This window comes from Bufo bufo, chromosome 9, assembly GCF_905171765.1.
Source record: "Bufo bufo chromosome 9, aBufBuf1.1, whole genome shotgun sequence".
Classification (NCBI taxonomy): domain Eukaryota; kingdom Metazoa; phylum Chordata; class Amphibia; order Anura; family Bufonidae; genus Bufo; species Bufo bufo.
The window spans coordinates 16,196,300-16,220,301 of record NC_053397.1 but is presented as its reverse complement, the minus strand read 5'-3'; the positions used below and the strand labels follow the sequence as shown (position 1 = coordinate 16,220,301).

Below are 24,002 nucleotides of genomic sequence, written 5' to 3'. Positions count from 1 at the left end.
AGAGTGCCAGCGGTAACAGGCCCAGAGTGCCAGCGGTAACAGGCCCAGAGTGCCCACATGAACATTGTCAGTTCAGTTCTCTCCTGGTTAACCATCCATAATTTTCCTTCTACGTTTAGGGCGAGAGAGGTCAGAAAGGAGAAATAGTAAGTACCGCCCCTGTACCCCGATATATTCACAGTCACAGAGTTAACTCTATGGCTGTCATTAAGTATTTACTGTCAAAATATTTTTTTTAAAACGACATATTCTTTTAGGGGAGCAGCGGCCGCCCAGGATCAACAGGACCACCAGGAGACTCCGTGCGTATCAACACCACAGAGATGCGACATTTCTCCAGTTAAAAATAGCACGTTGAAAATTTTTAATATTTTTTTTATATTTCAGGGTCGACCAGGTCCCCCTGGTCCACAGGGGCCAGTTGGACCCCGTGGCCCTGCTGGAGAGGGTACAGCCACAAGAGGACAGAAGGGAGAAACTGTGAGTAACCGAAATATTGCAGAGATAGATCAGACAATGACCAAGTATGAAACTGCCACACCCCTTGTAATCAAAGTACCACCCTTTCACATTAAGTCACGCCCACCTTATTTGTCAATTTCAGTTACAGCTTTGAGGGGCGGAGTATGATACAAAGATTCTCCCTTTGGTGGCTTTGAATTCCTGTGTCATGCTCCACCCCCTCGGGTCCTGCACTAGAGTTAATACAATGTATCACAATTTTTTCTAGAGTGTCCCTTAAAATTTTTAAGTTGTGTTTTACAGGTAGAGACACTTCCGGCTCTTTGATATTAGTTCTGCTATAGAATCGATGTCTCCACCGTGTTTGTAAATGACAGGTGCCCTTTAAGAAGACATCTCTTAAAGGGCCCTTGTATTCACTGTATTTAGCAATGCAATGCACCATCCCCAGACCAAAAAAAAAAAAAAGGATCAGCTGGTTAGGCACGCTCTAGAAAATAAATGGCATGGCATACCCCTACTACGGTCTAGACTTGCCGCACAGGCTCCTCCCACTTAAAGTGGCGGACACATTCTAAAACTATGTCTCAGGTGCCTCCATTCTGAATGGCATGGCGACAGATACATACGTACATGACTTGTTCTTATAGGGAGAGCCAGGAGATGATGGTCTCCCAGGAAGTCCCGGCCGCCCTGGTAGTAATGGCACGCCTGGCACCCCGGTGAGTCACCCCATATCATAATGCTAATGTGCATTGTATCGGTGTGTTTTACACTGATTTGATGGAAAGGATACATTGTTGTATTTTAGGGGAGTAAAGGATCTCAAGGCGAGAAGGGGGAAGCAGTAAGTAGTCAGAGGACCTACCTTCATATAGGAACACTCGACTATTACTCCATTCACTTAACCCATATTGTTCTGGTCTCTTAGGGGGAAGGCGGACCTGCAGGTCCAGTTGGTCCAAGAGGAGAGAGAGGATTACCAGTAAGTTTAAGGCTGGCCATACACATCAAGTATCTCACTTGAACCCCCTCCCTTCCCCCTTAACCATACACATGCATGCTCAGCTAGTATGCATGTGCTTTCAATAGGGAGAGCTGCTGGATGGTGGCTTATCTCCCTGAGAACAAAAGGATAACACATGTTGAAATGCAACGTGGGGAGAGTCTTACTTGACATGTTCCCCCTGATTCTACCCGACAGCTACCTCTGTCGGAATGAATGGAAGGAGTTTGTGTTCCTAGCGACCAGGGTGCATGTGGGCTGGTGTTCCTACCTCAGTGTCGGGGGCGCTGTGGCCCTATTACTCTAGGGCCGCCTAGTATTAAGATTTTCTCCAGGGTTGAACCACCACAAGCACTTATTATTATTACCCATATGATAAGGTCCTATCCTATATCATCTCTGCACAGGGTGAACCCGGGGAGGTGATAAACGGCGGAGGAGGGGTACCAGGCCGAAAAGGCGAAACGGGCAATCCGGTAAGTACAAAAAAAACTATCTCCCTGTGTGACATCATCCTTGTTAAAGGACTTTTCCACTTTTACGTCAATAAGGCTAACCTGTAAAGTTCTGCAACTCTTTTGTAATGTATTTTGTGTTCTATTTTTCAAGATCTCTGCTTGCTGTTAGTGACTGAAACAGAAGCTGTACACCTGAGCTATGAGGTGTGCCGAAAATTGGTACACCCTTTTAGGACATAATAGTAGTTATTAGTCTCATTTTCAGGCATGAAATACCACATATGACCACCAGGGGGAGACCACTGCTATGCATTTATTATACAGCACAGCATGAATAGTCTACCCAAAAGCAGTATGCTTATATATGGCTTCTAGATTCTGTCCGAATATAGACAAGGTTATTCTTTAATGTACGGAGAATACACATATTGTTTGATGTAATAGTTTACTATACATTTTGCACTTTGCATTCCTCATGAAATGCTTAGACAACCCAAAAAGTAGCACCCGGTAAAAGAAATAGCAGAAGAATATACATTTGAAGATACATGCAGTGTAAAATCAAGGTTACCTAGGTCTGTGTCAGTATTGCAGTTCATCCCCATTTAAATGTATGCTGCTATACCAGATGCTGACCAAGAGTGGCGCTGTTTCAAAAATAAAATAAAAGGCCCTATTTTATAATCCTATAACATCCCTTTAAATTTTGGTGCTTTTAAGATCTGAAAATTTTGAACCAAGTACAAGGGCTACTGGCGGTAGTTAATTAGTAGTAGTACCGCATTTACAGCGATATAGCTAGTAACGCACTGATGATTTTTTTTCATTCTTTTTTTTTTTTTATTATTATTAGGGAACTCCTGGTCAGCCTGGAATCCCGGGACAGAGAGGATTACCAGGAACTCCAGGACAACCTGGACCAGAAGGACCCAGCGGACCTCCAGGTGTTTCAGGACAATCAGTGAAGGTCATTTTCTTTGTCGCTGCGATCCCATGTAATGCAGAGATTTCTTTATGTACTGCCCCCATGTCCAAAAATACTGTACTAATATAATATTAAAAGGGTTTTTCCAAGAATTGAATACTGCTGACCTATCCTTAGGATAAGTCATCAGTAACTGATTGGTGGGGGTCCAACACCTGGGACCCCGTTGATCAGCTCTTTGTGAGCGCCGCAGCCTTTTTTGTGCTCACCAAGCACAGCGCCGTACATAGTGTAGTGGCCGTGCTTGGTATCGCAGCTCAGCCCCATTCACGTCAATGGGGCTGAGCTATGCCTAGGCCACAAGAACGATGAACGTGTCGTAGGAAAAGCTGAGAGAAGGCCAAGGTGCTACTGCGAGCGTCGCTGCCTTCTCGAGCAGCTGATTGGCGGGGGTCCCGGGTGTCAGACCCCCATCGATCAGATACTGATGACCTATAGGTCATCAGCATTAAAGTCTTGGAAAACCCCTTTAATCTCAAGTTGATAATTATATAATTACTATTATACTGCCCCCTATGGGGGAAAAAGTTAAGCCATAATATTGAATTCTATGGACAAGAAGGCAAATTAATTGAAAATTTATTTTAGGCAAAGTATTAAAAAAATCTAATGGGCTTCGTCTAAACATAAAATGAATTTGTGTCACTTATTTTCTGCCAGGGAGAAAGAGGAGAACGAGGTGAGAGAGTAAGTGCACTTCATATTACCTATTACCTGACTATAAGACTCAACACAATTTATACTTGTCGTAAAAAGTGCAGTTCTACAACCCGACCACTAGAGGTCACTCCCATCTACCACTAGTGAGGAAATATTACTACAGAATGAGCTGATATTAGTTTCTGGGAAAGCGGATACTGCATTGCAGGTCATAGAGGGCGGTGACAACTATACAGAGCACTTATCTGGTTCGTGACAGAGGTTGTCAACTCTTGCTATCTTGTGATAATGCAAACTAGTACAGTATGCCATTTTTATATTATATAATGGATGCTGAAATAGAATATTTCATCCCTGAAGCTAAGGATATCAGGAGCTTTGCCTTAATAAAGGAGCCAACCCTACAGGACTCCCCATCCCCAACCTATATGATATCAGGACATTGCCCATACAATTAAATCACTTCTCCATCTTGCAGGGTCTTCCAGGATTAGTCAATGGTGTGGCCAGCAAGGGAGAGCCGGGAAGTCCAGTAAGTGGAGCGATAAGAAAAGTCACATTTTACCTAGAATTGAATAAATCATGTAAGCAAAATATCTCCATCTTTATTTTAAAGGGTCTGCCTGGTCAAAACGGATCACCGGGGCCCCGGGGGCCAGCAGGACTTCAAGGACTAAAAGGTGACAAGGTAAGTGACTGTTACGTCAGCAGTTCATCAGTCATGGGCAGAGGTTCAGTGAGTCTCCCTGGCCCTAGTATAATACCAAGCATGACATGCTGGTTACCACTGATGTGGCAAAGGGGTCATAATTGGCCCTCCTTAGGCATCAGAGTCGCGACAGCGCCCCCTGCAGGTAATCCCCATGACTTGGCCAGCATCATTATTTTGTATTTTTTTTAGGGGGAGGGATAAATCTCGATTTTGAGTCGTTGCGATGACTTTCTGTTCCAGGGAGAGGCAGGAGAAGGCTTCCCCGGTGAACAAGGACGACCCGGAGATCCAGGTGATCGAGTGAGTTCCAATCTAATTATATGACACAATTTCATGACCCTAACAATATGTGATTATAAGGATTGCGATGCCGTGTCGCTGATGTACTGTCATTTATTTCTATTCTGTAGGGGCCCAGAGGACCTCCAGGAGAACAAGGAATAAAAGTAAGTGCTAGAGGATAAATGGAAAAAAATGTGCTCAGTTTTGGCACAAAATGTTGCGTCTTAAGCCTTCCTCCTTTCTGACAAATTGCTCCACATCTACAGGTACAGAGAATTTTTCTAAAATTATATGCACCAAATTATGACACCTACATTAATAGGTGCCCTCTATGCCATCAGCATGCTGGTCGGTACACTGGCAAAATTAGACTGTGGCCTACAATGTAAATGACACCCACCAGACAAACTCTTTGCCTGTTCCGTTTGTGATTGTAACTAATAGATTGGAGAAACAGACCTGGACAGTCTGGTCCATGGATGAAGCCCCCTAGGACCCATTTGTAGTGGGAGCTACTGGGGCACTGCCCTCACTATGATCCAGCCCTGGTCAGAACAACAGTGGTTGTAACAAAGTAGCCAAGAATAGAAAGAACTATCCCAATGTGACAACAATGTAACAGCATGACTGGAGTGATTGTTAGAGGAATAAGACAAACTGCCCTGTACCAGAAACGGCATCACACCCGTCCATGGGTCATGTCTGTACCAGAAACGGCATCACACCCGTCCATGGGTCATGTCTGTACCAGAAACGGCATCACACCCGTCCATGGGTCATGTCTGTACCAGAAACAGCATCACACCCGTTCATGGGTCATGTCTGTACCAGAAACAGCATCACACCCGTCCATGGGTCATGTCTGTACCAGAAACAGCATCACACCCGTCCATGGGTCATGTCTGTACCAGAAACGGCATCACACCCGTCCATGGGTCATGTCTGTACCAGAAACGGCATCACACCCGTCCATGGGTCATGTCTGTACCAGAAACAGCATCACACCCGTTCATGGGTCATGTCTGTACCAGAAACAGCATCACACCCGTCCATGGGTCATGTCTGTACCAGAAACAGCATCACACCCGTCCATGGGTCATGTCTGTACCAGAAACGGCATCACACCCGTCCATGGGTCATGTCTGTACCAGAAACAGCATCACACCCGTCCATGGGTCATGTCTGTACCAGAAACAGCATCACACCCGTTCATGGGTCATGTCTGTACCAGAAACAGCATCACACCCGTCCATGGGTCATGTCTGTACCAGAAACAGCATCACACCCGTCCATGGGTCATGTCTGTACCAGAAACAGCATCACACCCGTTCATGGGTCATGTCTGTACCAGAAACAGCATCACACCCGTCCATGGGTCATGTCTGTACCAGAAACAGCATCACACCCGTCCATGGGTCATGTCTGTACCAGAAACAGCATCGCACCCGTCCATGGGTCATGTCTGTACCAGAAACAGCATCACACCCGTTCATGGGTCATGTCTGTACCAGAAACGGCATCACACCCGTCCATGGGTCATGTCTGTACCAGAAACGGCATCACACCCGTCCATGGGTCATGTCTGTACCAGAAACAGCATCACACCCGTCCATGGGTCATGTCTGTACCAGAAACAGCATCACACCCGTCCATGGGTCATGTCTGTACCAGAAACAGCCTCACACCCGTTCATGGGTCATGTCTGTACCAGAAACGGCATCACACCCGTCCATGGGTCATGTCTGTACCAGAAACAGCATCACACCCGTCCATGGGTCATGTCTGTACCAGAAACAGCATCACACCCGTCCATGGGTCATGTCTGTACCAGAAACAGCCTCACACCCGTTCATGGGTCATGTCTGTACCAGAAACGGCATCACACCCGTCCATGGGTCATGTCTGAAACTGCAGCTCAGCTCCACTGAAGTGAGTATGTTGTAGTACCGGACACAACCTGTAGAAAGCTGTGAGGTTATTTTAGGCAATATCTTGGAATATTGCTTTAAATATTTCTTTCTCCTCTTTCTCTTACTTTTTCTACTAATCTTAATCTTCTTATTTTCTTTGTTATTCTTCACCTTCTACTTCTCCCTCTCATCTTTTGCTTTCATCCATTTTTCATACTCTTCTCCTTTATCACTTTCCTTAATTTACCTCTTTTACTTCTTCTGTTTGTGTCTTTCCTTCTTCTTTACCCCCTCCTTTTACAACCTCTTCACATCCTCCACCTTATCCTTCTCCCTCATCTCTTCTTTCTCCTTCACCTCCTCTTTCTCCTTCTTCTCTACCTCATCCTTCTTCTGCACCTCCTCCTTATGATTCTCTTTACCCTCCTCCTTATCCATCCCCTCCACCTCATCCATCTCCTCCACCTCATCCTTCACTTTCTCATTATCATTCTCGTTTATCTCTCCTTCTCCTTCTCCTCCGCCTCCTTCTTCTTTACCCCTCCTTCTTTACTTGTTCCTTATCCACCTTTTTCATCTCCCTTGTATCATTCTCCTTCACGTCCTCCTTATTTGTGTCCTTTACCACCTCCTTATCCTTCACCTTCTCCTCATCCATCTCCTTCACCTCCTCTTTATCCTTCTGTCACCTCCTCCCTATCGATTTCTGTCACCTTCTTCTTATCTTTCTCCCTTACCTCCTCCTTATCCTTCTTTCACCTCCTTCTTATCAGTCTACTTTACCATCTCCTTATTCCTCTCTATCCTCCTGACACTTTTTTCATTTAAATCTATCTAGCTACCAAATAAATTGTCTCATGTTATACACCTTATACTGAAAGTCTCAGGATTTATCTTTGACTCGCAGGCATTAAAACGTAATAACTTATTATATCTCATCCTGTTCATTAATAGGGTGACCGTGGACAATCTGGCCTGGATGGAGACCCTGGAGTGAAGGTGAAAAATTACAAGAATATAACTACTATAATACTGCTCCTATGGACAAGAATATAACTACTATAATACTGCTCCTATGTATAAGAATATAACTACTATTATACTGCTCCTATGTATAAGAATATAACTACTATAATACTTCTATGTACAAGAATATAACTACTATAATACTGCCTCCTATGTACAAGAATATAACTACTATAATACTGCTCCTATGGACAAGAATATAAATACTATAATACTGCTCCTATGTACAGGAATATAACTACTATAATACTGCTCCTATGTACAAGAATATAACTACTATAATACTGCTCCTATGTACAAGAATATAACTACTATAATACTGCTCCTATGTACAAGAATATAACTACTATAATACTGCTCCTATGTACAAGAATATAACTACTATAATACTGCTCCTATGTACAAGAATATAACTACTATAATACTGCTCCTATGTACAAGAATATAACTACTATAATACTGCTCCAATGTACAAGAATATAACTACTATTATACTGCCCCCTATGTACAAGAATATAACTACTATAATACTGCTCCTATGTACAAGAATATAACTACTATAATACTGCCCCTATGTACAGGAATATAACTACTATAATACTGCCTCCTATGTACAAGAATATAACTACTATAATACTGCTCCTATGTACAAGAATATAAATACTATAATACTGCTCCTATGTACAAGAATATAACTACTATAATACTGCCTCCTATGTACAAGAATATAACTACTATAATACTGCCTCCTATGTACAAGAATATAACTACTATAATACTGCTCCTATGTACAAGAATATAACTACTATAATACTGCCCCTATGTACAAGAATATAACTACTATAATACTGCTCCTATGTACAAGAATATAACTACTATAATACTGCTCCTATGTACAAGAATATAGCTACTATAATACTGCTCCTATGTACTAGACTATAACTACTATAATACTGCTCCTATGTATAAGAATATAACTACTATAATACTGCTCCTATGTACAAGAATATAACTACTATAGGGGGCGGAGCTTGACCAGCTTCCTGACCGGCTGCATGTGAGGAGAGCTCTCCTCTTCTTTGCCTCACAAAGTGGTTTATTTCGCTTCTTAACTGCACAAATATGGGGAAAATCGGCAAATACCTGCCCAAAGAAAGACCTGAACCCCTCAAGCAAGATCGGGGTCCCTCTGAGATGGAGAAATACCTTAACAAGCGGCCTGCAGCTCCAGTAGCAGAGAGACCTAAGATGGCCCCTCCTGACCCTGATGACAGCATGGAGGAGGCTGAGAGAGCAGACAGCCCGGCTACTGAGAGCTCCCAGGGATCGCAGGCTGAAGCTGCTGAACCTATCTCAAAGCGGTTCCTACAACAGGCCCTCCTGTCAGTGATACGGCCGGTGATGCAGGAGTTCACTGAGATAAAGGAGGACATTAAGCACATCGGCCATAGAGTGGAGAGGCTTGAAGATACACAGGGGGCCATCCTGAATTACACCCGTGCGATTGGAGATAACAGCTCTGCTTACCTGTCTTCCCTGGATCATGCATACGCCCTGATTGAAGATCAGGAAAATAGAAGCAGGCGCAAAAATGTGCGCTTCAGAGGCTTGCCAGAAGCAGTGTCACATGAGGAGCTTCCTGCAGCAGCATCCGCCATTTTCACCTCCCTGCTGGGCCCTGAAGGTGCATCTGCAGTCACAATCGAGCGCATCCATCGCTCTCTGCGGCCTAAACCCAGGGAGGGAGAACCCCCTCGTGATGTGGTCTGCGGACTCTTGCGGTACGTAGATACCGCTGCGATTTTTAAAGTGGCCAGGGAGAAGGGAGATCTAAAGCATGATGGAGCCAAGATTCTGCTATTCCAGGATCTCGCACCTTCAACCCTGAATAAAAGAAGAATCCTGCGGCCTGTCACCGAGATTCTGCGCCAGAGAAAGATCCCCTTTAAGTGGCTTTTTCCATTTGGCCTCACATTTTCCAGGGAAGGAAAGAGGTGCACGATCCGGACCCCTAGTGATCTGCCGGCAGCGTGGGAGCTGCTCAACACCACGCCACAAGATATCCCATCATGGCTGCCCTCGGCGGACACTGGCGTCCCGCTCCCAGAACTCCCTGATAGTTCCAGATGGTCGAAGGTGCCATCAAGAAAAGGAGCAAAGCAAAGAATTACTTGAACATTCTCCACAGGTTGTATGTGGGCTGTTAGATTGCAAGCTCCTCAGTTAATGTTCAATATGTTATAGGAGCACATTTAAGATGGAGGAAGTCAGTGCTCCCTATGTGGAGGGTGGAAGCTGCATTCACTTAATGTTGTTATGGGCGACTACCATAGAGGTTATATAAGTAATGCATTCTCTCAGGTTGTCAGTTAGTAGGTGCATACAGTATACTGTGATTCCCTGATATGTATAGCCAGATTCTTTCAGGCAGTTAAGAGAGTGGCTATGTTCACACATGCATACTAATGTCAGCACACTTTGTGGGGGTGGGGAACCCTGATTTGTGGCCAGGAGCAGTACTGTCTGACACTGAGTATGTCGGCCTGCTCCCACCTTGTCACCGGTGGTTCCTGTGCTCCCGCACGGAGTTCTCTTATTTCCTTTGACCCTCTTTTGCTTGCAGGATTACATATTTTGCTTTTATTAACAAAATTCTGGCTAAAGGGATCAAAGGACCTTGTCCAAGACAAGGCGTTCCCCTGTTTGTTCCCCCTGTTTCCCTGTCCATGCTCACGGATGTTATTATATGCACGCACATGTGTATATCATTACACTGATGGCTGCAGTTAACTGCACTACATTCAATGTACGGGGTTTTAATACCCCCCAAAAGCGCTCACAGGTGATCAGACTGCTAAAAAAGAGACGCACAGATGTCTGTTTTTTCCAAGAGCTGCACCTTAAGCTCGGCCATGTTCCTAAACTCTCCCAGTCCTACTTTAATCAGTGGTTCATCAGCTCTCATGCCAAGGCTTCCAGGGGCGCGGGGATTGCCATATCCAGGAGGGTTCCCTTCTCCCTTGTCTCATCCTTGACTGACCCAGAGGGACAATTTATGTTCGGAAAAGGTAAAATTGGGACCGTGCTGGTAACACTGGCAAGTCTATACAGTCCTAACCGGGGTCAGGGCCTATGGTTGAAGACTACATTGACTAAATTTACTTCCTTTGCAGAGGGCATTTGTTTAATAGGGGGGGATCTTAATGTGGCCTTAAACCCACTAGTAGACGCTTCAGATCATTCCTCACAGTTGACCCAAGCGGCTATTGGCAGGATTAATAAGCATCTAGCAGGGGCCCATTTACTGGACACTTGGCGCCTGACTCATCCCACTGACTTAGATTACACATTCTTCTCAGCTGCGCACAAGGTCTATTCCAGGCTAGACTATATTTTCATCTCTGACGCTCACGCTGAACTGGTGAGTAACTCCACCATTGATCCTATGACGGTATCAGATCACGCTCCTGTCACGACATCCGTGGTGTTCTCTGAATTACCTCAGCAATCTCGACAATGGAGGTTAAATGAGACTCTGCTGGACGACGTAGAGGGAATGAGAGACATAGAAGCTAAATTACAACACTTCTTTAGGGAGAACACCACGGATGACGTCTCTGTCACGACTGTCTGGGAGACGCATAAGGCGGTCATCAGAGGGGAGCTGATTGCCCTGGGTAGTCGGAAAAAGAAGGAAAGACAAAAAACATTTCATACATTACTAGAGAAGATCTCAGCTCTAGAATCTCTGCACAAAAAATCCAGAACCACAGAGGCCCAACAAGAACTAACACTAACTAGGAAAAAATTAAAAGATCACCTTAACTATCACCAGGCCAAATCTTACCAATATGCCCAGTTCCGTTTTTATGCTCATGGAGACAAAGGGACGAGGCTCATGGCTTCGCTCCTTAAGCAGAAAAAATATGCTTCCTATATAGCTGGAATTAAAGATAAAGATGGCAGGCTATTACATAAAACTTCAGATATTGCGAAAGAATTCCATAAGTTCTATAGTCAGCTTTATGGGCTCAAATGCCCAGATGACGATAATACTGCCTCCTATGTACAGGAATATAACTACTATAATACTGCTCATATGTACAAGAATATAACTACTATAATACTGCTCCTATGTACAAGAATATAACTACTATAATACTGCCTCCTATGTACAAGAATATAACTACTATAATACTGCTCCTATGTACAAGAATATAACTACTATAATACTGCTCCTATGTACAAGAATATAACTACTATAATACTGCTCCTATGTACAAGAATATAACTACTATAATACTGCTCCTATGTACAAGAATATAACTACTATAATACTGCTCCTATGTACAAGAATATAACTACTATAATACTGCTCCAATGTACAAGAATATAACTACTATTATACTGCCCCCTATGTACAAGAATATAACTACTATAATACTGCTCCTATGTACAAGAATATAACTACTATAATACTGCCCCTATGTACAGGAATATAACTACTATAATACTGCCTCCTATGTACAAGAATATAACTACTATAATACTGCTCCTATGTACAAGAATATAAATACTATAATACTGCTCCTATGTACAAGAATATAACTACTATAATACTGCCTCCTATGTACAAGAATATAACTACTATAATACTGCTCCTATGTACAAGAATATAACTACTATAATACTGCTCCTATGTACAGGAATATAACTACTATAATACTGCTTCCTATGTACAGGAATATAACTACTATAATACTGCCTCCTATGTACAGGAATATAACTACTATAATACTGCTCATATGTACAAGAATATAACTACTATAATACTGCTCCTATGTACAAGAATATAACTACTATAATACTGCCTCCTATGTACAAGAATATAACTACTATAATACTGCTCCTATGTACAAGAATATAACTACTATAATACTGCCCCTATGTACAAGAATATAACTACTATAATACTGCTCCTATGTACAAGAATATAACTACTATAATACTGCTCCTATGTACAAGAATATAGCTACTATAATACTGCTCCTATGTACTAGACTATAACTACTATAATACTGCTCCTATGTATAAGAATATAACTACTATAGGCGGAGCTTGACCAGCTTCCTGACCGGCTGCATGTGAGGAGAGCTCTCCTCTTCTTTGCCTCACAAAGTGGTTTATTTCGCTTCTTAACTGCACAAATATGGGGAAAATCGGCAAATACCTGCCCAAAGAAAGACCTGAACCCCTCAAGCAAGATCGGGGTCCCTCTGAGATGGAGAAATACCTTAACAAGCGGTCTGCAGCTCCAGTAACAGAGAGACCTAAGATGGCCCCTCCTGACCCTGATGACAGCATGGAGGAGGCTGAGAGAGCAGACAGCCCGGCTACTGAGAGCTCCCAGGGATCGCAGGCTGAAGCTGCTGAACCTATCTCAAAGCGGTTCCTACAACAGGCCCTCCTGTCAGTGATACGGCCGGTGATGCAGGAGTTCACTGAGATAAAGGAGGACATTAAGCACATCGGCCATAGAGTGGAGAGGCTTGAAGATACACAGGGGGCCATCCTGAATTACACCCGTGCGATTGGAGATAACAGCTCTGCTTACCTGTCTTCTCTGGATCATGCATACGCCCTGATTGAAGATCAGGAAAATAGAAGCAGGCGCAAAAATGTGCGCTTCAGAGGCTTGCCAGAAGCAGTGTCACATGAGGAGCTTCCTGCAGCAGCATCCGCCATTTTCACCTCCCTGCTGGGCCCTGAAGGTGCATCTGCAGTCACAATCGAGCGCATCCATCGCTCTCTGCGGCCTAAACCCAGGGAGGGAGAACCCCCTCGTGATGTGGTCTGCGGTCTCTTGCGGTACGTAGATACCGCTGCGATTTTTAAAGCGGCCAGGGAGAAGGGAGATCTAAAGCATGATGGAGCCAAGATTCTGCTATTCCAGGATCTCGCACCTTCAACCCTGAATAAAAGAAGAATCCTGCGCCCGGTCACCGAGATTCTGCGCCAGAGAAAGATCCCCTTTAAGTGGCTTTTTCCATTTGGCCTCACATTTTCCAGGGAAGGAAAGAGGTGCACGATCCGGACCCCTAGTGATCTGCCGGCAGCGTGGGAGCTGCTCAACACCACGCCACAAGATATCCCATCATGGCTGCCCTCGGCGGACACTGGCGTCCCGCTCCCAGAACTCCCTGATAGTTCCAGATGGTCGAAGGTGCCATCAAGAAAAGGAGCAAAGCAAAGAATTACTTGAACATTCTCCACAGGTTGTATGTGGGCTGTTAGATTGCAAGCTCCTCAGTTAATGTTCAATATGTTATAGGAGCACATTTAAGATGGAGGAAGTCAGTGCTCCCTATGTGGAGGGTGGAAGCTGCATTCACTTAATGTTGTTATGGGCGACTACCATAGAGGTTATATAAGTAATGCATTCTCTCAGGTTGTCAGTTAGTAGGCGCACACAGTATATTGTGAATCCCTGATATGTATAGCCAGATTCTGTCAGGCAGTTAAGAGAGTGGCTATGTTCACACATGCATACTAATGTCAGCACACTTTGTGGGGGTGGGGAACCCTGATTTGTGGCCAGGAGCAGTACTGTCTGACACTATGTCGGCCTGCTCCCACCTTGTCACCGGTGGTTCCTGTGCTCCCGCACGGAGTTCTCTTATTTCCTTTGACCCTCTTTTGCTTGCAGGATTACATATTTTGCTTTTATTAACAAAATTCTGGCTAAAGGGATCAAAGGACCTTGTCCAAGACAAGGCGTTCCCCTGTTTGTTCCCCCTGTTTCCCTGTCCATGCTCACGGATGTTATTATATGCACGCACATGTGTATATCATTACACTGATGGCTGCAGTTAACTGCACTACATTCAATGTACGGGGTTTTAATACCCCCCAAAAGCGCTCACAGGTGATCAGACTGCTAAAAAAGAGACGCACAGATGTCTGTTTTTTCCAAGAGCTGCACCTTAAGCTCGGCCATGTTCCTAAACTCTCCCAGTCCTACTTTAATCAGTGGTTCATCAGCTCTCATGCCAAGGCTTCCAGGGGCGCGGGGATTGCCATATCCAGGAGGGTTCCCTTCTCCCTTGTCTCATCCTTGACTGACCCAGAGGGACAATTTATGTTCGGAAAAGGTAAAATTGGGACCGTGTTGGTAACACTGGCAAGTCTATACAGTCCTAACCGGGGTCAGGGCCTATGGTTGAAGACTACATTGACTAAATTTACTTCCTTTGCAGAGGGCATTTGTTTAATAGGGGGGGATCTTAATGTGGCCCTAAACCCACTAGTAGACGCTTCAGATCATTCCTCACAGTTGACCCAAGCGGCTATTGGCAGGATTAATAAGCATCTAGCAGGGGCCCATTTACTGGACACTTGGCGCCTGACTCATCCCACTGACTTAGATTACACGTTCTTCTCAGCTGCGCACAAGGTCTATTCCAGGCTAGACTATATTTTCATCTCTGACGCTCACGCTGAACTGGTGAGTAACTCCACCATTGATCCTATGACGGTATCAGATCACGCTCCTGTCACGACATCCGTGGTGTTCTCTGAATTACCTCAGCAATCTCGACAATGGAGGTTAAATGAGACTCTGCTGGACGACGTAGAGGGAATGAGAGACATAGAAGCTAAATTACAACACTTCTTTAGGGAGAACACCACGGATGACGTCTCTGTCACGACTGTCTGGGAGACGCATAAGGCGGTCATCAGAGGGGAGCTGATTGCCCTGGGTAGTCGGAAAAAGAAGGAAAGACAAAAAACATTTCATACATTACTAGAGAAGATCTCAGCTTTAGAATCTCTGCACAAAAAATCCAGAACCACAGAGGCCCAACAAGAACTAACACTAACTAGGAAAAAATTAAAAGATCACCTTAACTATCACCAGGCCAAATCTTACCAATATGCCCAGTTCCGTTTTTATGCTCATGGAGACAAAGGGACGAGGCTCATGGCTTCGCTCCTTAAGCAGAAAAAATATGCTTCCTATATAGCTGGAATTAAAGATAAAGATGGCAGGCTATTACATAAAACTTCAGATATTGCGAAAGAATTCCATAAGTTCTATAGTCAGCTTTATGGGCTCAAATGCCCAGATGACGACACAGAAGCTAATATAGAAGAGGCTGCTGACAAGTTCTTGGGGAACCTCAATCTGCCCAAACTGGAGACCAAAGATAGGGAACAACTCCTTGCCCCAGTGACAATAGAGGAAATATCAAATATTCTGAGCTCCATGCCAATGGGGAAATGCCCTGGACCTGATGGGTTTTCTGTGGGGTATTATAAAAAATTATCATCTGTCCTAACCCCTCGTATGGCCACTTGGTGTAATTCCCTATTAAATGGTTCTGTTCTCCATAGGCAATCCCTGGAAGCGACGGTCACAATTCTCCCAAAAGCAGGTAAAGATCCTAACCAATGCGGCAGTTATAGGCCGATATCGCTTCTCAACGTAGACGTTAAAGTATGGGCAAAGTTGCTGGCTTCCCGCCTTGCTCCCCTTCTGCCGAAACTAATTCACCCGGACCAAGCCGGGTTTGTGCCTGGACGAGAGGGAAATCAAAACTCCTGTAGGGTTCTCTCAGCAATGCAATTAGCTAAGAAAGAGAAGGCCTCACTGGTCCTTTTGGGTGTGGATGCGGAAAAGGCCTTTGACAGGGTAAGCTGGAGCTACATGAGGAAAACCCTACATAAACTTGGCATTCCAGAGCAATTCCAAACTGCCATCATGTCCCTCTACCATGAACCTAGTGCACGTATAAGGGTAAATGGTACATTATCCCAATCGTTCCCGATTACAAACGGAACTCGCCAAGGCTGTCCTCTGTCACCTACACTATATGTCATGGTTATGGAGACATTACTGCAAGCTATAAGAGAACACCCCGGTATAAAGGGTCTCAAAATTAGGGATAGTTCTGTAGAATTTATAAATGCCGCTTATGCGGATGACCTACTGGTTATGCTCACAAACCCTGTCGAGGCCTTTCCGCATCTTCTATCCCTTTTCGAATTATATGGGAGGATCTCTAACTTTAAAGTTAATTATACAAAGTCAGAGGCGATGAACGTCTCAGCGCCAAGCAAAATGATTTCCTCTTTAAAAGGCACAACCCCGTTTATCTGGCAGGGTTCTCATCTTTCCTACTTAGGAATTAAATTACCAGCAGACTTGGACCAAACTTTCAGTTTGAACTTTAAACCCCTCTTAAATGATATACAGAAGCAGCTTCACTCGCTTAAAATCCCATATGTCTCTTGGATGGGTAGAAAGAACCTTCTGAAGGCCTTCATCATGCCCAGGCTCCTGTATGTGATGCAAATGTTGCCCGTTTTTATCCCTATGTCCTTCTTTTGCCAGGTCAGGAGGTTATTTAGAACGTTCCTTTGGGGTGGGAAATCCGCTAGATTGGCCCATAGCAGGCTGATACAGGGGAGGAGCACGGGGGGGTTTGGGTTACCAGACGCACACCTATACTATCAGGCGATTCATTTAAAAAGATGGATTCAGCTACATGCCACTAAATACCAGACTTGGGGATGCGACTTAGAACTTGCCCAACTCTCACATGTTCAGAGGGCGGGCCTCTGGGGTCTTACTACTTCTAATCTTAGGTCGCAAGTTCTGCTTAGGGGAACCGCCTCAGTAATTCAACAGTTAAATGGCAAACTTAACCTCCTAAATAACCCCTCTCCATCTATGCCAGCGGATCTTCTTCCTTTCACTATACGACCGAATACCAAACAAATAGCAACGACCTGGCATAAACTACGCAAGTTCACAACAGAGGAATTCTTGGGGGCGACCTCGGGGGACTTATCTGATCAACACCCACTACACAACCTTATAAAAAAGTGTAATTTTCTAGAACTGATTGAACTTAACTCAGTATCCAGACCACTAATAGAGAGTAATAGACATAAACCTACACAGTCTTGGTTTGAGAAACTCTTAACATTTGAGTCCATCCCACGTAAACTGATCTCTCTGTGTTACTTGGCTTTGGTTACTCCCCGCTCCCCTGGAACACCGCAATACCTGAGGCATTGGGCTGCTGAACTTGAGGTGGAACTGAATGAGACTGACATTATGAGGATACATGCGCACTCCCACGGTTTCTCAAGGTGTACCAGGATACAGGAACACACATACAAAGTCCTCACCCAGTGGTACATGACTCCGAAGCAAATGTTTATCAGGGGTATGAGACAGGACGATAAATGCTGGAGGTGTATGGAAGACACAGGTACTCTGTCTCACATCTTCTGGTCTTGTCCTAGGATCCGTCCATTCTGGGAAGGTGTCTTATCCACTATTCAGAAAATAACACATGTAGTTGTGGAAGTGCCCCCTACTCTTGTGCTCCTGTGGCTCCCGACTCCCTCTTTCTCTCCCTCAAAAAGATGCTTAACCACCCAATTACTCCAGGCGGCAAGGCTGCTCATCCCGCAGCACTGGTTGAGTACAGAACCCCCCACTGTGGAGGCATGGCTGAACAAGGTGGACCATATCTGTCGTATGGAGGAACTGGCGAGTTGGGAGGACAGGAATCACAAAAAATATGTGAAGCTTTGGACACCCTGGCTCATGTTTAGAGATGACCCTCCGAATAGTCAGACGGCTCACGGGTCTGCTAGTAGTGGTACATTATGAGCTCACGGGTAGAGGGTATATATGCGCATTAATGGTACGCGTTCTGGACCATGTCTGAGTCACTGACAAAATAATACCTGTGAATATGAATACATTCAATATGCACTTTAGATATCTAATATGCTGCATACGAACGAGTGTCATGGATGGATTGTTGTTTTTGGTTATTCCTCTTTATCCTTCCCTCCCTCCTATTCCTTGTCCCTATCCCCATATCCTTCCCCTCCCCTTTTTCCTCTATTTCTGCGTCATTATGTTCACCAGTCATACTACAAGACCTTTATGTACTGGTAAGATGCATCTGTAACCTTTGCATAATACTTGTATAATGGGATATGATTATTCTGTCTATATGTGAAAAATGGGAAATTAGTATTGTCCCGTTATTTATATACGGAATTCTGTTTAGGTCCATATCTACAGTCCTTCAAGCTGTTATGTATACTCAAAGCAATGTACGATATCAACCACTTTGTATATGTCACTGCATAATGTTGTAGTATGTATTTTCAATATACTTTTCAATAAAAAGAGAATTTTCAAAGAATATAACTACTATTATACTGCTCCTATGTATAAGAATATAACTACTATAATACTGCTCCTATGTACAAGAATATAACTACTATAATAGCGCCTCCTATGTACAAGAATATAACTACTATAATACTGCTCCTGTGTACAAGAATATAACTACTATAATACTGCTCCTATGTACAAGAAAATAACTACTATAATACTGCCTCCTATGTACAGGAATATAACTACTATAATACTGCTCCTATGTACAGGAATATAACTACTATAATACTGCTCCTATGTACAAGAATATAACTACTATAATACTGCCTCCTATGTACAAGAATATAACTACTATAATACTGCCTCCTATGTACAAGAATATAACTACTATAATACTGCTCCTATGTACAGGAATATAACTACTATAATACTGCTCCTATGTACAGGAATATAACTACTATTATACGGCTCCTATGTATAAGAATATAACTGCTATAATACTGCTCCTATGTACAAGAATATAACTACTATAATACTGCTCTTATGTACAAGAATATAACTACTATAATACTGCTTCTATGTACAAGAATATAACTACTATAATACTGCTCCTATGTACAAGAATATAACTACTATAATACTGCCTCTTATGTACAAGAATATAACTACTATAATACTGCTCCTATGTACAGGAATATAACTACTATAATACTGCTCCTATGTACAGGAATATAACTACTATTATACGGCTCCTATGTATAAGAATATAACTGCTATAATACTGCTCCTATGTACAAGAATATAACTACTATAATACTGCCCCTATGTACAAGAATATAACTACTATAATACTGCTCTTATGTACAAGAATATAACTACTATAATACTGCTTCTATGTACAAGAATATAACTACTATAATACTGCTCCTATGTACAAGAATATAACTACTATAATACTGCTCCTATGTACAAGAATATAACTACTATAATACTGCCTCCTATGTACAAGAATATAACTACTATAATAATGCCTCCTATGTATAAGAATATAACTGCTATAATACTGCTCCTATGTACAAGAATATAACTACTATAATACTGCTCTTATGTACAAGAATATAACTACTATAATACTGCTCCTATGTATAAGAATATAACTACTATAATACTGCTCCTATGTACAAGAATATAACTACTATAATACTGCTCCCATGTACAAGAATATAACTACTATAATACTGCTCCTATGTACAAGAATATAACTACTATAATACTGCTCCTATGTACAAGAATATAACTACTATAATACTGCTCCTATGAACAAGAATATAACTACTATAATACTGCCTCCTATGTACAAGGATATAACTACTATAATACTACCTCCTATGTACAAGGATATAACTACTATAATACTGCTCCTATGTACAAGAATATAACTACTATAATACTGCTCCAATGTACAAGAATATAACTACTATAATTCTGCTCCTATATACAAGAATATAACTACTATAATACTGCCTCCTATGTACAAGGATATAACTACTATAATACAGCTCCTATGTACAAGAATATAACTACTATAATACTGCTCCTATGTACAAGAATATAACTACTATAATACTGCTCCTATGTACAAGAATATAACTACTATAATACTGCCTCCTATGTACAAGAATATAACTACTATAATACTGCCCCATGTACAATAATATAACTACTATAATACTGCTCCCTTTATAAAATATTTATGGATCTGAACCTTTCTATGTAGCTATTGATCAGTATAAGGTTTCTGTATATTTATTGTGTTTCATTTCACAGGGAGATCGAGGTTCTCAAGGATTTCAAGGGCTTAAGGTCAGTAAATGATAATGACTTATCGTATAGGGCGCTTTCAGGGGTGTAGCTAAGGGGTCATGGGTCTTGGTGCAAGAGTTCTGCTTGGGCGATCCCTTCCCTCAGTGCTTTGTGGCAAGGGGCAGGGGTGCACCTAGCCTTTCGGCTGCCTGAGGTAGAAACTAAAATGCCCCCCCCCCCCCCATGCCAATTTCTTAATCTAACCCCTTCCCTCCAGCCCTACTGTTAATAAAGACATACTTGGAAAACATTACATACAGCGCTGCAAAGCATACAGGGTCATACAGCGCCACATATGTACCTCTTCCATCCAGTGACTTCTCCTCTGATGTAGACGTTCTCTTTCCTCTTCTCCATTTAGACCAGACCACCATAATTATTTCTTTCAGCCATCCCTTGTCTCTCAGAGTTTGGCAGACATCTAAAAATAACTACGCCAAGCAAATATTGTCCCTGACATTAATACAATCCCCCCAACTATAATTGTGCTAAGCTGATAATGTGCCATGGTCCCCGCCCCCCCCCCCCCCCAGTAATAGTGCACCCTAAAGTATAATTTGCACCATTACAAAAAATACCCCTTTATAATCTGCACCAGTAGAAAAAATCCCCCCCCCCATATCAGACCTCAGATCAGATCCCCATATCAGATCCTCAAATGAGGCCCCCATGAGACCTTCATGTTAGATTCCCCCCCCCCCCTTTAATATCAGACCACAAATCAGATCCCCATATCAGATTGAGACCTTCATGTTAGATCCCCCCCCCAATATTAGATCTCTATTAGACCTCCATTGAAAGGTAAACAACTGGGTGAACAAATAGGGGGAGAGAATACAATCTCTCACCTGATAGAGTTGTGCTGGGTGCACAATTACCAAAGCCTCATGTCAGATATTTAGATCCTCGCTGCTGATTAGGTGAGCACTGGCAGCTCGTCGCTCCCCCCCCCCCACCCTCCTGCAGAATAGTGAGTGCAGTGCATCTTATAAAGCAAAAAAATAGGTAATGTGCCGCTGGCAACTGGCTTAGGGGCCCGGTCTCAACTGTGACCACTGCGACCCCTATAGCTACACCACTGGGCGCTCTGATTGTGCCATATATAATCGCTCTAACCCTTGGTTTACAAGTACTGGATGTATTTAGAAGCCTCAGCATTACTTACTGTTGTACCAATTACATGTGTTGAAAATCTCGTTACTCAGTTACTTCATATAACGCTAAGTGCCTCCCATTTTTACATTGCAGGGAAATCCAGGACAAAACGGTCAGCCAGGTCCATCCGGACCCTCGGTAAGTCTAAGGATCCCCCCCCCCCCCCTCACTTTATATAATTTGGAAATCATTTTACTACATTGCTCCACCCTCTACCCCTCCCCCATCATATTATCTTTGAGACAACACCCTTTTTTGGGAAGCCCCACCTCATATTAGACATCATGTCCATGTAAAGAAGGACACCCCATATACCAGTGCGGGGGAGAGGAGGTGTACCACCCGGAGCACCCACATATAGGACGGAGCCAGGCTCCTCTTGGCCTCCTTCTTTCCCTCTATCATACTTTGGGTTCTTCTGTGCTTATTACAAACTGGATCCACGTCATTAATTAATATTCTGCAAAGGTGGAGACTAATAATTTTATATTCTTATTCCTAACAGGGGCCTTTAGGACCGGCGGGGCCACAAGGAGAAAAGGTTGGTGGTGGAACTGATTTTGGTGCCATCTGTAGAAGTCCTAAAATATGTCTCCATTATAGTGCCATAGAAAGTATATGAGTAATGCACTGTATAGCATCCTTATATGGGAACTTTTGGGCCCCTATAGGCTCAGGGGCCTGGTTGTAGCAGGAGCCTCTGTACCCCATGTCATTGCACCCATGTGTGCCCTTAGTCCTAATGCGACTGGCGGGTAGAGATCTAGAATTGACACCCACTGGCATCCTATAGGTCATTGCTCCCCAACCTGTGGCTCTCCAGCTGTTGCAAAACTACAATCCCCATCATGCCCTGATAGCTTACAGATTTCTAATATAACACAATCTATATCATTTTAGGGTGCCCAAGGAGCTCCGGGGGAGCCTGGCGCATCGGTGAGTGTCTTTCGTTACTTACGTACTATGCCGTTATAGCACACGCCAGACGATCACGGCTATTATCTATGCTTCCGTTCCAGGTTTCCACTGCGGCTGGGATGAAAGGAGACAAGGTGAGGAGATGAAGGCGATGAACACTAGGATAGATTGTAATTACCAATCTGTGTGTAATGACAAAAAACGTCCACTAGATGTCACTGTTTGCAATGGACATTTCTTTGTAATAATGGCAATCACATCCCATTATAAGATTGTGTCCTTTTCTCAGGGCGATCGTGGTCTGCAGGGGATCGGGGGTCCAAAAGGATCAAGAGGTGACCCAGGAGAGAAAGGCGAGAGAGTAAGTGCCTGCCATCGCACAGATTTATCATCGCTTTCCAGACCAAGACTATGCAACAACTTTTCTTTATGTGTGATTAGGGTCCGGAAGGATTCGGCTCTCCTGGGCAGCCGGGAGCTAAAGGAGAAGCAGGGGATAGGGTAAGTGTGACGCCATGGAAGACCGCTGGCCTATGGAGCTTCCAGAAATTGGAAGAAGAAGACGAACGAGTCAAGATATCATTGTAAGGCTTCTCTAATCTGGGATTTGGCCAATTTTAATGTTTCGTTTGCTTTTTTATTAGGGACCCATGGGTCCGGCTGGAAGAGCAGGTCCAAAGGTACGATAATCTTTTAATCTATATTTTATTAGATTTGGTAAACTTACGCAAAACCGAAAGTGAAAAGCTGCGCATACATCCGACCAGAGAAAACAATCATTAAGGATCTTAAAGATTCCAGAAAGAGCGCCACCCCTCTCCGAGCCGCTATGTTTGGTATTGCAGCTTAGTCCCCTATTCACTTGGATGGGATGCTATTAAAAAAATAACCTGTCAGCAGGATCAACCAGACACATCATCTGGTAGGGTTGATTCTGCTGATCAAAACGACATCGGTCTTGTGAAAATCAGTTGAAGCGTTGCCGAGGGAAAAAAGACTTCTATTCTTTATGCAAATTAGGGGTTCAGTGCAAAGAGAGGCGGGTCTAACCCTTCAGTGCACCGCAGCTTTCCAGAGTTGGCCACGCCCCTCAGTGCACTGAATTCACATAAAGAATTAACCCTACGGCGCAGAATGCCTAATGATAGGGTTGATCCCTCTGGCGGGTGCTGTTTAAGTGGCATTTTTTCTGGAAGAAAGCAGCCATATTTTCTAATCCCATAAATTCCTTTAAAAATGTTGGAAGATAACGCAGTTTTTGGAATCAGGTACCTAGGGCCCTCCAGGGAAATTTAGGGCCCACCAGCTCTACACTACAGGACATGTTCCCATTAATTTTCATTGCCTTAACTACTG

At 43.5% G+C, this 24,002-nt stretch overlaps 1 protein-coding gene across 4 annotated transcripts in view; it reads left to right on the top strand.

Annotated features, from left to right (window-relative positions):
- COL7A1 (collagen type VII alpha 1 chain) overlaps positions 1-24,002 on the top strand; it is a 122,781-nt gene that overhangs the window by 51,306 nt on the left and 47,473 nt on the right. For all 4 annotated transcript variants that reach the window (XM_040408529.1, XM_040408528.1, XM_040408530.1 and 1 more), the window contains exons 32-53: positions 120-146; positions 258-302; positions 388-480; positions 1,113-1,184; positions 1,274-1,309; positions 1,394-1,447; positions 1,876-1,944; positions 2,780-2,893; positions 3,572-3,598; positions 4,050-4,103; positions 4,188-4,259; positions 4,524-4,583; positions 4,694-4,729; positions 7,430-7,474; positions 20,538-20,573; positions 21,822-21,866; positions 22,234-22,269; positions 22,629-22,664; positions 22,748-22,780; positions 22,936-23,007; positions 23,088-23,147; positions 23,291-23,326. In XM_040408529.1, the coding sequence (XP_040264463.1) occupies positions 120-146; positions 258-302; positions 388-480; positions 1,113-1,184; positions 1,274-1,309; positions 1,394-1,447; positions 1,876-1,944; positions 2,780-2,893; positions 3,572-3,598; positions 4,050-4,103; positions 4,188-4,259; positions 4,524-4,583; positions 4,694-4,729; positions 7,430-7,474; positions 20,538-20,573; positions 21,822-21,866; positions 22,234-22,269; positions 22,629-22,664; positions 22,748-22,780; positions 22,936-23,007; positions 23,088-23,147; positions 23,291-23,326 (1,158 nt within the window). The remainder of the gene's footprint in view (positions 1-119; positions 147-257; positions 303-387; positions 481-1,112; positions 1,185-1,273; positions 1,310-1,393; positions 1,448-1,875; positions 1,945-2,779; positions 2,894-3,571; positions 3,599-4,049; positions 4,104-4,187; positions 4,260-4,523; positions 4,584-4,693; positions 4,730-7,429; positions 7,475-20,537; positions 20,574-21,821; positions 21,867-22,233; positions 22,270-22,628; positions 22,665-22,747; positions 22,781-22,935; positions 23,008-23,087; positions 23,148-23,290; positions 23,327-24,002) is intronic.